This window comes from Lytechinus variegatus, chromosome 1, assembly GCF_018143015.1.
Source record: "Lytechinus variegatus isolate NC3 chromosome 1, Lvar_3.0, whole genome shotgun sequence".
Lineage (NCBI taxonomy): Eukaryota > Metazoa > Echinodermata > Echinoidea > Temnopleuroida > Toxopneustidae > Lytechinus > Lytechinus variegatus.
The window spans coordinates 4,919,597-4,937,332 of record NC_054740.1 but is presented as its reverse complement, the minus strand read 5'-3'; the positions used below and the strand labels follow the sequence as shown (position 1 = coordinate 4,937,332).

At 36.7% G+C, this 17,736-nt stretch overlaps 1 protein-coding gene across 1 annotated transcript in view; it reads left to right on the top strand.

Moving 5' to 3' along the window:
* The window catches only part of LOC121409890, a 39,051-nt gene that overhangs the window by 6,448 nt on the left and 14,867 nt on the right, over nucleotides 1-17,736 (top strand). Inside the window, exons 2-4 of the mRNA XM_041602067.1 lie at nucleotides 9,376-9,474; nucleotides 10,249-10,385; nucleotides 17,382-17,487. Of these exons, the coding sequence (XP_041458001.1) occupies nucleotides 9,376-9,474; nucleotides 10,249-10,385; nucleotides 17,382-17,487 (342 nt within the window). The remainder of the gene's footprint in view (nucleotides 1-9,375; nucleotides 9,475-10,248; nucleotides 10,386-17,381; nucleotides 17,488-17,736) is intronic.

The following is a 17,736-nucleotide window of genomic DNA, read 5'->3' as shown; positions in this document are numbered from 1 at the left end:
ATTTTCGGAGTATTTCATTTCATGTCTATCTCGAACAATAAAATATGGATTTTTATTAAAAGATGGGTAATTTTTGGTATCTTCCTACAATAATGCCAGCGCAAAGCGCGAGCAGAAAGTCTTTGATATTCTGATCTGAAACTGGATAATTTTAGCACGTTTTGAATAAGTCTTATTTAATATAAGATCAAGCTCTGTATCTCAAAAAACATGTGTGCGCGTGTTTTAGAGTTAGACAGAATCCTGGCATTCTGAATACATTTCATTTTTCACCATAAAAATCAATAATGCGAGCGCAGAGCCCGAGCTGAAAATAATATTTGAAATTCCGATATGAAAAAGGTCAAATTAAGCACTGTTTACAGCATTGTTTATATAGGGAAATTTGATAGCACTTTATAAATGATTCGAGCACAAAGCGCGAGCTGATAACCTAGGATCGAGACATTTTAGGCCTACATGTAAGGACATTTTGTCATCATATAAGAATGATGACTGTCTTCTATTTCTTTTCCTAAAACTTGTTGATATTTATTTCTGAAAAAGGGACAATTTAGTTCTTATGAATTCATACAAATTTTATTTCATATTTATTAATCTATTAAGCCTAATGAGTGTGTGAAATTTGTTGACAGTGCACGAGGCCTAAAAACTGGATATTTTAAGTATATTTTAATCATGGATAGGAATCATTGGTTGATAAATTTTTAGCAAATAATGCGAGCGCAAATCGCGATCCAGAATTGTGGGTTGAATTTAAGTAGTTTGTTATAGAATTAGGAATACATAACTCACCAATCAAAATGCGAGGGCACAGTTCTAGCTCATAGGCCTTTATTTATTTATTTTTTACAATCGAGACATCTGAAGAGGGATAGTTAGATAATCTCATATGAAATACAAAAAGACAATAGGTAGGCCTACTTGGCAAATAGTGCGAGCGCGCAAAATTTTGATTCACACCACAAACGGACATTTTCCAGAGCACTTGAAAAAACATAAATTAGTAAATCAAACAAAATAATAATGAAATATCGATGTCCGAGCTGAATGATGTATATTGATATCAAAACTTGATATTTTGAACTACATATCAGCCTATTGAGCAAGCTATGTATCTCATCGTACAGGCAATGCGAGAGCGATGCGCGAGCGAAACATTAATTAGTCGATTTGACATTTTCCGAACCTAGAAATATTCTTTCCGATTAAGTTTTTTTCTTGATCCATGTTCCTATGGGGTCCTAGAACAAATTCAGCTTGGTTGCCCAAAGTTGCCGTTTGGGCAATTTTGCTAATTTGCATAAATCCAAAATGGCCGCCAGATGCCATCCTGAAAACCTAACTTTCGAACCCCTGTCCACAAAATGATGAGTAATGACTCGTTTTAGGGGTTTAGAGATGTGTAATCATTTTTGCAATATAAGGTCATCTTCAGGTCAAATCCAAGATGGCCGCCATATTCCATCTTGAAAAATTGGCTTTTGTTCCCCTTGCCCCAGAATGATAAGTAATACCTCTATTTATGGGTTTTGGTGTGAGCAGAATCCATTTCTGCTTTCTATTTTGCAATATAATGTCATCTTCAGGTCAAATCCAAGATGGCCGCCATATGACGCCATCTTGAAATATAAATTGTTGAACCCTTTGCCCCAGAATCATGAATAATAACTCTATTCATGAGTCATTTGGTATGTTGATTCAATTCATGCAGTTATTTTGCACAAAGGATAATCTTCAGATCAAATCCAAGATAGCCGCCAACCGCCATCTTGAAAAATTACTGTCGGAGGCCTATGTCCGGGAGTTTTGATCCTTTTTTATTTCTGTGCAACCATACTTTTACGGTGAAATGACTTTAAAATATTATTTGAATTAAAAAGTGATTTCTCCGCTTTTTTTTTTTCAAAAAAATTAGTTCACTTATTAACTTCCTTTATAATTATTATTGGACTTTTCCTCCTGACAAGAGCCATTGACTTGGTCAGCAGGAGTGCACTCTTTAGCCTCCTGCAGAAGGTAGGCTCCCCAAGACTGTTTCAAGGTCAGGATTTTTCTCATTCGTGAAATGTTTTACGGAAACGATGTCGCCCCTGCCTCTCAAGAAGTGGGAATACAAGACCTAGTCATACATAACAGCTGCCTGTAATGTGCATGTAAGGGGTTTGGATCATCCATCAGCCTTTGAGACAGTCAGAAATCCTGATAGGCTCAAGGCACCGACTGTCCTCCAGATATGTCAACAGCACACACTCGTCTGGTTGTGGTGAACTCCTCACCTACCTTGGACTGACCATATGTCTCTTGCCCCCTTTAACAGGACAAGCAGATAAGCATCGGGATTGGAAAATCTGTCACAGTCATGGCCAAGCTCCTGCACAGAAGTAAGTCCTGGAAAACGTACGCCGACCAAGAAAAGTGGCTAAACACCTTCCATGTCAGCTGCCTCGGACGTATCATGCACGTTAAATGGCAGGACAAAGTGAAAAATACAGAGGCCCTTCAGCGTACGTGCTGGCATCAAAAGCTTATTCTCGCTCCTTAGTCAAAGGCACCTCAGGTGGTTGGGGCATGTTTGCCGCATGAAACCTTGGCAAATCCCTTCTTGGATTCGCCAAGGTAAGGTGAGCTGTGTGATTGGTCTCACCCCATCGGTAGATCACACCTCCGTTACAAAGACACCTGCAAACGTGACATAAAACTTGCCGGCATAGACACTAACACTTATGAAGGTGTAGATGATAGTCGCCATTCTACATGTTCTATGGAGAGCTACTTAGTACAGGGGTCAAGACGTCAGAAAATAATCGGAATGCTAAATTGGCAGACCAAAGGCCTAGGAGGAAGGCTCTATATAAACATGTCTCAGCGCCATCCTCCATCTGTAAAAATTTGCTCTAGAGACTGCCACTCTAGAGTGGAGCTCTATAGTCACTCTCGAAAATGTAAGGCCTAGCGCTACACCATCGTCTTTTATGGCAAACTGATGCCTACCAATCATTGGACACATTGATTTAGAAAAAAATATTGATAAAACACTTTCAAATTCAAATAAGACCCTAAAAGCCTCTTCAGTACAAAGGTATGGATGGACCTTAAAAAAAATAAAAATAGACTCGAAATGGATCATAGCCCAAACCTAAAGATGATTCATTCTAACTTGAGCAATTAATGTTGAAATCTGACATCTAAGATGTAACTTCACCTTGACCTTGAACTTGAGAATTAATAAAAGAAATGAGTATTCTTACTGAAATCCCTACTGAAATCCCTTTACATTACTTCTAACACGTATAAGCCTCGGACTATAATTTTTCAAGATGGCGGTTGGCGGCCATCTTGGATTTGATCTGAAGATTATCCTTTGTGCAAAATAACTGCATGAATTGAATCAACATACCAAATGACTAATGAATAGAGTTATTATTCATGATTCTGGGGCAAAAGGTTCAACAATTGATATTTCAAGATGGCGTCATATGGCGGCCATCTTGGATTTGACCTGAAGATGACATTATATTGCAAAATAGAAAGCAGAAATGGATTCTGCACACCCCAAAACCCCTAAATAGAGGTATTACTCGTCATTCTGAGGCAATGGGAACAAAAGTCAATTTTTCAAGATGTCATATGGCGGCCATCTTGGATTTGACCTGAAGATGACCTTATATTGCAAAAATGATTACAGAAATCGGTTCTACACATCTCTAAACCCCTAAAACGAGTCATTACTCATCATTTTGTGGACAGGGGTTCAAAAGTTAGGTTTTCAAGATTGCATCTGGCGGCCATTTTGGATTTATGCAAATTAGCAAAATTGCCCAAACGGCAACTTTGGGCAACCAAGCTGAATTTGTTCTAGGACCCCATACGAACACGAATCATGAAAAAAACTTCATCGGAAAGAACATTTCTAGGTTGGTGTATTGAGCCTATGAGACTGTCAAATCGACTAAATGGGCAGGTCCAAGCTATTGTCCCCTCTGAAGCCAAAATTAAATCTTTGCCTAAATCTAACATATTGTATATCATTTTAAAGCTTATACTCTGAAGTTTTTTGCCCTATATCTTTTTTCTTCTGAAAATGGGACATCACATTTTTTGATCTGCAGATAATTCAAATTATATATTTGAAATTATTTCTGTGGGGACTTGTTGTGCTAAGTTCATGCAAACATTTGAGAAAAAAAAATGATTTTGAAAACTAATTGATTAAGTTAATTATCTGGTGTCCAACAGGCAGTGATTTTGCATGTTTTTTTAGATTCTAATTAAGAAAAAGTTGAACAGTTTTCTTCAAACTTTGGAGAGTTCTAGTTTATATTACTATACATCCAAAAATTAAAGTGAATTTACTGAATTTCATGTTTAATTATATCAGTTAATTAAGTTTTGTGACGTACGGGACAAATGTGTGACGTAAAGGACACACCATAGGATTTCTATATACATGTAATTTTAATTAGGGTTATTTTTTGATAAGGAGCAAATATAATGTAAATTGAGATAAATAATATATCAGTGGTTGAATATTGGTAAAAGGCTGATAATAAAGTTACAATTTGTAATAAATAACATTTATTAGTATTAATTAGTTATGTTATTAATTAAATCTTTCATAATTATAAGGTAATAAAAGTTTTTATGTTTTGTTTAATCATATACTATAATAGAAATATATATAAATCATAATAATCCATGTAAAACTTACTTACTTTGGTTTACATCCAGTTAATTATAAATTTTGATGAAATTTCAATTCCCCATTCGTTTAACACATGGAATTATTTGCAAGACAGATTTCATAATATTTATAAGGTCGTAAAGTGTTTGCTATGTTTTGTTTCAGTGTGTGCTATTAAAGAAATATATATCAGTCATGATAATCCATGTAAAACTGAACTTACTTTGGTTTGCATCAAGTTAATTATAAATTTTGATGAAATTTCACTTTCCCCATTCGTTTTACACATGGACAAATGTCCCATACGTCACATGTCCCGTACGTCACAGCGCGGTTGTTTATATTTTGAGCTATTACATAATAACACCAATGAGTTCTATCATTTCATTCATGGCTAATGAAACTTGATAAGATACAAGATGAAAACATGATGAGAGATTTCCACCTTATTTCAATTCACAGAGTTTTAATGACAAACTTTTTTCAAAAAAATCAACTTTCGTCTGGTCCCGTACGTCACAGTGCATATTAATTAAAATATTACATCGTTAATGGAATTGTTGTAGATCACCAATTTTTTTCATGAATAAAGAGGGCATGACTGGCCTTCCAAAATCCATAAAAGATTCTCTGTTATGCATTTATAACTTATGTTACACAACTTTAAAGTCTCTAAATGTCCCATACGTCACAAGTCAAATAGCTTGGACCTGCCCATATATAGTGACATTAAATATTTTCAACAAATGTTTTCCAAGTCTTCTTCTGACCTTGTTTTATTCACTCGTCTTCCTCCTTTTATGTTTTGTCTTCTTTTTCACCCTTTTCTACCTTTTTTTTCTTTCCCCGTTTTTCCCAATTCATTTGCTCTGGGGAGGGGGTCCTCGGGCCCCCTGGATCCGCCTATGTTGTTATGATTCCTATGATGAACATGATGCATATCTATTAAGAAATGAATGCGAGCGCGAAGCGCTAGCTGAAAACTTTTATAATGATGAAATGAAAAATTTTCAGTTGTCAGGTTAGAATATCAAATATTTTCAGCTTGTGCTTCCGTTCGCATAAAAAAAAACTGTGAGGTTGGGATGCATATATAACTGAACAATTCATTGATGCCTTTTTTCTGTTTCTTATCCCTCTTTTTGCGCCACCATGGGGGGGGGGCAAAGTCTTTGCCCCTTGGATCGGCCTATGTACATGTATGTTGACTTGAAAAACACTAACACTTACTTGTGGGATTGATGGAGAGGATGTATACCTCATTAATCAAATATTGCGAGCGCGAAGCGCAAGCTGAATTGATAATAACCCTTTTGTGACCCTGAACAGGATATCTATCTCGCTAAACAGACTTGAAACTCGAAAACATTGTTTTTGTCTAGTATTGTAAAAACGGGATATTTTAATTCAACCGCATTAATTTAAGCTTTTGGGCAGGACATATATTTCACTATAAACAGGAATTACGAGCAAGGTTGCGCCCCGGTCGAAAATGAATTAGCATTAAGCCCCCTAAGTTCAAGGTCAATTTGGCGCCCTCGGTTGAACATAAGCGTGGCGCCCCCATATGAACTATAACTATGCCCTCCCCCTCTGAAACATGTATTTGTCGCATTATGGTCAAAATTCAAATTAGCGCTCCCCTAGTTCAAACATCAATTTGGTGCCCTGCTAGATCGAACATCATTTTAGCGCCGCCTAGTTCGAACATCAAATCGATGTCTGGGTCAACATCTCCCTCTTTCGTTTCCCATCTCCTTTTCTTTTTTTTTTCTCTTATCCTAATTCCCCTTCCTTTCTCTCTTTCTTTCCCCCCTCTTCATCTCACCTTTTCTCCTTCTCTTCTTTTCCTTCCTCTCTCTCTTTCTTCTCTCTATTTTCCCCTTTTCTTTTTTCTTGTCTTCCTTTCACCCCTTTTCTTTTCCCCATCTTTTCTTTCCCCTTTTCTTATCTTTCTTCCCATCTTCCTCTCTTTTTAAATTTTATTCTCTTCCTTCCTATTTGTTATTCTTCTTTTCCCCCTTTTCCTTTCTCCTCTCTTTTCTTTTCTTTCTTTTCCCTCTTCCTCTTTTTTCTCTTTCCTCTTTACTTCTCCCTTTTTCTTTCCTTTCCCCTGTTTTCTCTTTTAATCTTTTTTTTTCTCTCCTCCCTTCCACACTCTCTTTTTCTCTTCTTTTCCCCTCTTCCTCTATCTCTCTTTTTCCTTATTTTTCTTCCCATCTTCCTTTCTATTTAAATATTTTTCTCTTCCCTCCTCTTTTTTTCTTCGTCTTTTTCCTCCTTTTCTTTTCTCCTTTTTTTCTTCTCTTCCTTTTCCCTCTCTTTTTTCTCTTCTTTCCCCCTTTTATTCTTCCTTTTTCTTTGTCTTTCCTTCCCCTTCTTACTCTGTTTTCTATCCTCTTTTCCCATCTTCCTCTCTCCTTTTATACCCCTTTCATAACCCAATTAAAATGAATTAGGCGGCTAATAGCAGCATAATTTGGTCGTAAAATTGGAGGAGGACAAGAGTTATCCGCATTACTCTGATGCTGCTATTATCCGCATAATAGCGGCATCGGGATAAGATTTTGAGTTTATGAACGCATTTCCAAATAATGCGGATAATTGCCATGGTGCGGTCACAAGGTCACCCTTTTCCAACACAACCGCATTGGAGGGGGCGTGTCCAGTTGTCATGGCGGTCCTTTTTCAGGACGGGCGCTCGTAAAAATAATGTGGCTTATTTTCGGAGTTTATGAACGCAATTTTTATTGAATTATCCGCATTACTCTTAGGCGGCTAATTGGAGGATAGGTTTATGAAAAGGGTATTATTCTCTCCCTTTTCCCCTCTCCCCTCTTTTTTTTGAGCTGGGGGTGGGGGTGGGTGAGGCAGTTCCCCTCGGCCCCCCATGGATCCGCACTTGATAGAACCCCATGGTCTCGTATCATTTGACCTTTGAACCTTTCGATGACATTTGATATATCTTATCATGATATCATAATTTTACACTCACTGCGGACTATCGAACCCGCGGTCTATCGGACCCGCGGTCTATCGGGATGTCCCCCATTACATACATACATGTATACAGTACATTTGACAAGACTTTGTATGTGTAATGTATGTTTTCACATGTAAATTTTCTTCAGAAGAATGTACATGTAGCTAAATGTTTCAAATGCCTAGTGTAGATACACCAAGTATTTTGTATTGTTAACTGCATCATACATGTATCTAAACAGGGCAGCATTAAAACATTTTTTTTTTTTTTTTTTTTTTTTTTTAATTATGTGTTTTATTGGTATTCAAAATCACATATAATCACAATATTTACAGGTAATTGAAATGATTTGAAACAGTTCAAAAGCAGTAAAATCACAAAACAAAGATGAAATAAAAAAATAAATGGAAAAAAAAAATAAAAAGGGTGACATAAATCAAAATAAAACATTGGACGATACAGGTTACTCTAAAGGGAATACACATCGAGATAAATTTACATGTATAATCAATTGTAGCATATTACTCTGTGCATTGTACAAGTCTCAATTTAAGATACAAAAACAAAAAGAATGGAAAAGGGGGAACTACCTGTATCTAAAATAAAAATCATATATCAAATCGCCACTTCTTAAAGTGTACAGTGAGTTTGTTTCTTTTCTTGGCTAGGTGATGCTCAATTTCCTTTTGACATTGCCTGCTTATGACTGTGATCAAATAATTGGTCAATAATTTTCCAATTGTTTATTCATGGACCCAATTTATTGCCTGCTCTGGAAAGTCAATGAGAAATTGCATGGAAAAGTAGCAGGCAATAAGGCAGAGCTAACATCCAGGTATTATACTCATTCTATTGAACCACACAGTAATAATGTATGTCATAATGTTATTTAAGAGGAGACAACGCTGGATACTGCGTCCCCTGGCCAGGAGCCCAATTGCGTCACAAGTTCAGAGACACAGTCTGCTCAATAATGACAAAATAGATTCCCATTCTAATAAAGGGTTAAAAAAATATCTAAATTTTCATGATTTTTGCCCTAGATGTCTGATTTGGATAATAATGCAAATATTGACTGGGTTTTCTTTCGAGGGACATAAACTTGGGCCAGTATGATTCTGTTGTGGGCAATATATTTGATGTTCCCCTCAAGGCCAGTCAATATTAAAGCAATATTGACTGGCCTCGGGGCGATAGGACATATATCGCCCAAACTAGATTTATATCACCCGAGTTGTAGTCAGTATTGCTATTATTAACCAAATCAGACATCTAGAGCAAAAATCGTTAAAATTTAGATATTTCAAATTTTTAGAATGAGAATCTACTTTGATATGTTGAGCAGACTGGACCTCTGAACTTTACCCTTGTGACCTAAGTGAAATGACTCGTCACTGGCCCAGTGACGCCATATCCAGCGTTGTCTCAACTTGATTACCATTATGACGTATAGCACTACGCGGTTCAAGGACGTGTACAAAAACGCGTAGAATACCCGGATGTTAGCGCTGCCTTTATTGCCCGCTACATTTTCTCATTGACATTCCTGAGCGGGCAATAAAATGGGCCCATGGATAAACAATTGGAATTTTATTGACCGGCCATTTGATCCCAGTCTTAAGCAGGCAACAATGTTTCAAAGTTGCCCTGCTCAGATGTCTTATACGGTTAATAATATATATTATAATTAATATATAATTATTTTCAGATATTAGCTCAAATGCAAGAGGATTTGTCTGCTCAGAAAAAGATTCTACTCCCTGCCTGGAGACAGATCCAAGATGTCTCCAATACTGTACAACTTACGGTGAGTGCATGAGTGTCAGTAGCATACAGATTGGGGAGCTTCAGGGGGCGCTTGCCCCCCCCCCATAGGCTTGGTTGCTTTGCTCGCTCAGTAGGGCCTACTTTCAATATGTTTTAAAACAGGAAGTGTGCACACTTTGGACTCAAACTTGGTAATATGACCCCCATCCTACTCTATTGGTATAAAATAAAATAGAAATTGTGCGCTTGAGGATATGATCTGCTTATCTCATTTCCTCCATGCAAGTATAATTAGCGTGGTTCATATTTTTTGTAAATGATTTCAACACACTATTAGGGTTAAAGGGAGAGATAAAAATTATATTTGACAACTTGTATCATGTTCATTGTAAAAGGGAAACCTAAATCTAAGGGAATGATAAAGTCAGGAATTTTACCTTTTAATTTGGGGTTGGGGTAATACAATGATTTATATTTAATTTTCATGGATATGGCAGCGTTAATTTTACTTGAGAATTTGAAGGGGAATTACAGAAAGTGATATTGTTTGTGTACCCTGTTTCTATTGTTGAAAATCCATGTATTTTGTATCTTACATTGATCTTTTGTGGACTACATTTACATGTACATCCATTTGTCATTGGCCATTAAAATCTTGCATCGTATATCTTTGTTTTTTGTTCATTTCAATTAAACAGGTGCTTCGTAAAATATGTTTTGTGGAATGTAGTAAAAATGAAAGATCTTTTTCATGAGAAGGGGGGGGTGTCATTTCAAGAGTTTATTTTGAAGATATTAAACTGTGTTCATACAGGAGGAGAAACTGATGCGAGAAGTCCATCAACACTTTGATTTTCTCAGGAGAAAATTATTCCGAAGGGAGAAAGAGGTCACAGGTCATCTCAAGTCACTCACATCTGGAAAAGTTGTTGTACTGCACAAACAATGCAGGTAGGTACCATGTTGTACCACTACGACCCTGTTCTCATCTCCTTTCTTGAACTAGAATCCTTAACCCTATCTAGGCCGGGGGGGGCCTCGGAGGCCCCCCCCTCAACGAATCGCGCGATAATTTCGCCGTGCGAAATTTTTTGACCGCGCCGCTCGGTGACTTTTTACTTTCAAGTCTTGCGCAACTTTTGAGACCAATTTTGCGTCACCCGGGTACGTGGTTCTGAAATTACGCATCATTATGTAAGTGCATGTCAGACCGAAAATTGCTCAAAAACGTGATTTCGTGTACAAAGTCAATGCAAATTGTGTTTTCAACCAAAATTCATAAATGTATGATTATTTTTAGTTTTGCTGGTCTAAATATATTTATTTTATGCTTTTTATGATCACAGAAGAGTCCCCAACAAATTTCATTGAAAAAACAATGAAAAACAAAAGGTCAAAAAACAAAGAAATACATAAAAAATTGCAAAAAACAATATTTTTGTCATGTATACTTGCTAAGAACACCACAAAGAGCTTGTATACCAAAAATTAGTACATTTGGAGCTTTATTTAGGGAGTTAGAGGAAAAAGTATGATTTCGCATACTAATTACGCATAAATTAGCATAATCACTTAATAGCGATTCGCATGAAATAAATTACTATACAATCTTGTAGATTATGTCCCAGGCAACCCGCGTGCCAATTTTCGGCGCGATCGCGCGGTCGACGGCCGAGATCTTAAGGGGGGGCCTGGGAGGCCCCCCCCCGGCCTTATGAACTCCCAAAATACCCCGGCCTAGATAGGGTTAAACCAGTTTTTGTCTCACCTGCGAAGCAAAGTGAGACTATAGGCGCCGCTTTTCCGACGGCGGCGTCAACATCAAATCTTAACCTGAGGTTAAGTTTTTGAAATGTCATCATAACTTAGAAAATATATGGACCTAGTTCATGAAACTTGGACATAAGGTTAATCAAGTATCACTGAACATCCTGCATGAGTTTCACGTCACATGACCAAGGTCAAAGGTCATTTAGGGTCAATGAACTTTGGCCGAATTGGGGATATCTGTTGAATTCCCATCATAACTTTGAAAGTTTATGGATCTGATTCATGAAACTTGGACATAATAGTAATCAAGCATCACTGAAAATTTTGTGCAAGTTTCAGGTCTCATGATTAAGGTCAAAGGTCATTTAGGGTCAATGAACTTTGGCCGAATCGGGGGTATCTGTTGAATTACCATCATAACTTTGAAAGTTTATGGATCTGATTCATGAAACTTGTACATAAGAGTAATCAAGTATCACTGAACATCCTGTTCGAGTTTCAGGTCACATGATCAAGGTCAAAGGTCATGTAAGGTCAATGAACTTTGGCCATGTTGGGGTTTTTTGTTGAATAACCATCATATTTCTGTAAGTTTATTGGTCTAGTTCATAAAAAGTGGACATAAGAGTAACCATGTATCACTGAACATCTTGTGCGAGTTAGAGTAGTATTCAAAGTCAGCACTGCTGCTATATTGAACCGCGTGATGCAGGTGAGACGGCCAGAGGCATTCCACTTGTAGTAGGTTACCAGTTTAGAAGATCTACTGAACTGGTTTCCAGAGCCAACTCATGTTAAGTGATCTTGTTGCTATTAGAACGCCAGACCTGTCAACTGTCCTGATTTTATCAGGAGTGTCCTGATTTTCAAAACGGCCAAACATCAGGACGTTCTGTTTTCTGTTTAAGAAAAATGTGTTGGAAAAATTGCCTTAGACCCATTCTCAATACATTGTGAATTACCCAATGCTTTAACCCTATCTAGGCCGGGGGGGGGCCTCGGAGGCCCCCCCCTCAACGAATCGCGCGATATTTTCGCCGTGCGAAATTTTTTGACCGCGCCGCTCGCTGAGTTTTTACTTTCAAGTCTTGCGCAACTTTTGAGACCAATTTTGCGTCACCCGGGTATGTGGTTCCGAAATTACGTAACATTATGTAAGTGCATGTCAGACCGAAAATTGCTCAAAAACGTGATTTCGTGTACAAAGTCAATGCAAATTGTGTTTTCAACCAAATTTCATAAATGTATGATTATTTTTAGTTTTGCTAGTCTAAATGTATTCATTTTATGCTTTTTATGATCACAGAAGAGTTCCCAACAAATTTCATTGAAAAAACAATGAAAAACAAAAGGTCCAAAAAACAAAGAAATACATAAGAAATTGCAAAAAACAATATAATACATAAGAAAATGATTTGATATCACAATTTTTTTCATGTACTCTTGCTTAGGACACCACAAAGAGTTTCTATACCAAAAATTAGTACATTTGGAGCTTTATTTAGGGAGTTAGAGGAAAAAGTATGATTTCGCATACTAATTACGCATAAATTAGCATAATCACTTAATAGCGATTCGCATGAAATAAATTACTATACAATCTTGTAGATTATGTCCCAGGCAACCCGTGTGCCAATTTTCGGCGCGATCGCGCGGTCGACGGCCGAGATCTTAGGGGGGGGCCTGGGAGGCCCCCCCCGGCCATAGGAACTCCCAAAATACCCCGGCCTAGATAGGGTTAAGGATTAACGTTGCTAAAATACAAGAATTTCAGGGGGAGCTATCACCTTGACTCCCACACGGGACTCTTTTTATAGCCTCGAGGTGGGATCACCAAATTCATACCAGAGGTCCATCACCTGAAGGCACAGGTCAAGTTCAAATGTGAGCCGAATTTGAATAAGGTCAAAGGTCAATGAACTTTCCATGACTGGCACTGTGCTGTGCTGTACACACAATAACTTTCTACATCTTTGAGGTAGGATTGCTAAATTCATACAAGGGGTCCATCTTTTGAAGGTACAGGTCAAGTTCGAATGTGAGTTGAATTTGATTAAGGTCAAAGGTCAATGTACTTTCCATGACTGGCACTGCTATGTTGTACACATAATAACTTTTTATATCTTCGAGGTAGGATCACCAAATTCATACCAGAGGTCCATCACCTGAAGGCACACGTCAAGTTCGAATATGAGTCGAATTTGAATAAGGTCAAAGGTCAATGAACTTTCCATGACTGGCACTGTGCTATGTTGTACACATAATAACTTTCTATATCTTCGAGGTGGGATCACCAAATTCATACCAGAGGTCCATCTCCTGAAGGCACAGGTCAAGTTCGAATATGAGTCGAATTTGAATAAGGTCAAAGGTCAATGAACTTTCCATGACTGGCACTGTGCTATGTTGTACACAATAACTTTTTATATCTTCGAGGTAGGATTGCCAAATTCATACAAGAGGTCCATCTCTTGAAGGTGCAGGTCAAATTCGAATGTGTGTTGAATTTGATTAAGGTCAAAGGTCAATGAACTTTCCATGACTGGCACTGTGCTGTGTTGTACATTCCCGATGACTTTCTATAGCTTCGAGGTGGGATCACCAAATTGATACCAGAGGTCCATCACCTGAAGGCACAGGTCAAGTTCAAATTTGAGTCGAATTTGAATAAGGTCAATGAACTTTCCATGACTGGCACTGTGCTGTGTTGTACACACTATGGCCCGTATTCTGAAGTCAGGTTTAACTTAGACCATGGTCTAACTCTGTGCTAAAATTATGGGAAGCCAAAAGTGTCAACATTTTTATTAAGTTGTATGTTTCTAATATTTCACAGTGCTCTTTCCTGATTCATCGATGGTGAAGACAATCATCTATTTATACTTTCTAGACAATTATGAATGATTTGAGAGTCGAATGAGCTGATTATGATATCTTTACTATTAGTGATTTATATAGCAATTGGCTTTCCATACTTAAACTTGAGTTTAAGTTAAACCCGACTTCAGAATACGGGCCAATAACTTTCTATAGCTTGTAGTTCTTCACTCTTGCATCATTTACTTATCACATGCACACAGATCAATTTAGAAAACCCTACTGCTTAAGTGAAGGCAAGATGGCTAAAAATCACACACAATAAGTTTTTATATTTATCTTTCATGCACAACCTTTCCTCCATTTTTTCAAACAATCAGTTTGCCATAACACCTTAATGATTAATTTTACAATTTTACTCACATTATTATCAATTACATTCTTTTTTACTAACATTCATTTCCTTACTTTCATGGAAATGATTATAGCTTCATAGTATTAACAGCATTCTTAGTGTTAACTGATTTTCTAGGGATAAAGTAGGCCTATACTGTCAGAACCACAATTCACCCCTTAAACTGCTGACAGCCTTAGAAGTCATATAGCAAAGTTTTGACATGCAGTCTCTTCATGACTGCAATATTCAGGCGAGACAACGCTTGGCGTTTGCCTTGTTGTGTCCCCACCTATGCTTAGACCAGTTTAATGAGGCAAGGTGGTCACATTGCAAGGTGAATTTCCAAAACTGATTTAGAAGACCACTTATGATCCCTTCCAAGAAAGCTTTGAGCGTTCCCATTACATGTTCATCTGTTTTCAACTTAAATGGTTTCCACTTTAATATTAAACTAGACTAAGAAAGTAGATGAGAAAGGTTCTACAAGTAACCTTGAAATTAAACATGTACACGTGGTACTTGCAAAAAATAACCTTTTTTGTTCAGTTTTCACTTTCACTTTTAAATTTGATTCTACTTTAGGCTCACATGATTACAAGTGATTGGTAATTTGGACACTGCTCTTTTGCAATAAATATTGTGAGAGCTGTAGGAGATGAAGTATAGGACTCAGGTATTTGTCTTCTCTGTTTTGAGTTGTAGCCAACTCAAATTGACTGGAACCCAAATGTGCATAATATACAAAAAAATATGTGTCATTTCCAAAATTCCTTTTAAAAGATAAATTTTGGCAGTTCTGACAGTTTGAAAAATGAGTTTGTGCAGAATCCATGCATTCTAAGGACCACCCGAGTGTCCAAAGAGCAAAATATGTGCTAAAGGATTCTGGAAAAAATTGTGATATTGCTGATAAATTAGCAAAGCAAGCATGAAGTTGACAGGTCTTTTTTGTATTAAAGCCATAACAATATACTGTTTGAAGTATGAAGTTGTGTTAAGAGTAAAAATCAATTTGATATACATGTAGAGTATGTTAACTATGTGATTGAATGTTGCATTTGGGGTAAGAGGCTTTTGGACTGCACAATGATAGGACTCTTACTATTCGTGTCTGTGCATGATTTTTAAGCACATACATGTACATACCCCCTGTTGGGGCATTGAGTGAGATGAATAATTTGAAATATCCGGAGTCAAATGGGAGCAGGATTGAAGGAAGACGATTGTTCATCAGTTCCAAATTAGGGCATGGATGCTTGTTGGAAAACCCACATACACACTTGCAATGTATCACATGATTCCCTTGTGATATCTATTTTCGATAGGATAATTTATGAAGTGAAACCTAAATGTCAATTCATGTTTGAGTGATGTATTTTCTTCAAACAATGGGAGAATTAATCTTTTCATTGATGAAAGAAGTGAGTTTAACAATCGATTGATATTTTCTGTATGGCACTTAATAACGAGATGTCATTCATTTTACGACATCTTTTCGCTTTTGGTTTAGATACACTATTATTTTTGCATTGGTAATTATGGTTGGGGAATCAAACATCTTTTTTTTTTAATAACTAGTACTATTCAAATGCAGCTTTTTATTTTAGTGTTAAGTTCCTTAACGTATTCAACTATTCAGTTTCTGGTATTCGTTTTCATTTAAAAAAAATGGATTCATACTTCATATTTAAAACAATAGGCTGTCAAATAATGATAGGAACGGATAATGCTGTTATGCTGGGATAAAATCAAGGCCAGTCTTCCGTTACAAGGCCTTCTCCCATAGGCTTTGTACATGTTACTCAGCTCAAAGCCAAGACCAGCAAAATGTGGCCTTGGGCCTGCCGTAAGGCCACATCCCTTCTATTGTGCACGTACTTGAAGACCCTTAGTGGTCCAATCATTTTTGTTATGTGGAGTTCATTATGCATGGTTTAGAACTTGGTGAAAATGGTGTTTATGTTGTGTTTCCTGTAAAACCCACTCACACTTGCGTGTATGCATTTATGCAGGATGTCGTAAATTTTGTGTATAACATTGAGCTTGACCTTCTCATATGACATTCTTTTAGCTGGTATCTAACCTTAAAAAAATATGCAGGCAAACTAATACACTGGGGTTTAGAGTCTTGTGGTTCACAATATTACTTTTGGCATAGTTTTCTTTTTCTTTGATTGATGGGTTAAAAAAAACAACTTTCACTTCCTTGATCCATTTGAGAACCAGGAAGTGCTATGTGAAAATTCATATACACGGCATCCGCAATATGTATACATGTATATATATATATATACATACATGAACTCTTGTTCAATTGATCCTTAATGTGTTGGTAAAGTTGTAAAATATGGTGAGCTTACAAAATATGATACTGATGATAGGGAGAAAAACATAGAAAAATTACCCAATGTGAAGGATTGCTACATGTATTCCAAGTGGTCTCACATATTTATTCAATATCAAATTATTCCGAATTTCCATTATGGCTCAAACAGATCAAAGGCCATCATGGGGCTCTTTTCATAAAAGGTGCCTGCAATTTACATTTTAAAAACTCTTGAAATCCTTCAATCTGATTTGCTGATTTTAAATTTGTTATAGAATTTGTTTTTTTTAACAAGTTTTCATGAAATGGTTTTTGACAAGTTTTTGTCTAAATCATTTTAAAGCTTATGATGTGCCTTTTCAAGCTCAATAAATATATCAGACTTGATTTTGGCCGACTTATTGTTAGTTTAAGGGTGTCAGGTCATATATGAAATTAATTCTATGCAGGCAAAAAACTTAAGTTTTTATTTTAGTCATTTTGTTCCTACTGACTTTCAACATTAGACAAGCTTTAACATTGTAATTAATGGGGAATTTTAAGGGCTCTTTTGGTTATTTGTGGGAATGGGCAAAATCACCCTGAACCCCCATGTGATTTTTTTTCCCCTGACTATGTCTTTCTTTTATATATATAGGAGAATAGGTGAGCTGATGGACAGAGTGGAGCAGCTCAAAATGGCTTGCCAATCTTTCATCTCTGGCCCAGATTATGAGGTTGTGCTCAAAATGGAATCTTTGAAGGTAATGTGTCCTAAAAATTTAAATGATTTAATGTAATTGAGACTGTGATACATTCTTGCTTTCATGTACATGTAGATAATATTTGTATATTATTCGTACTCTATATTTTCATATTCTAATGATAGTTATGATGGTTATGACAGTGTTTGCTCTACTCTACCTGTACATTCACTAGATTTTGAGCATTTAGGTAAGTCATTCATGACAAAATAAATGAATACAATGGCAAATTAATACAAATGAACAAGA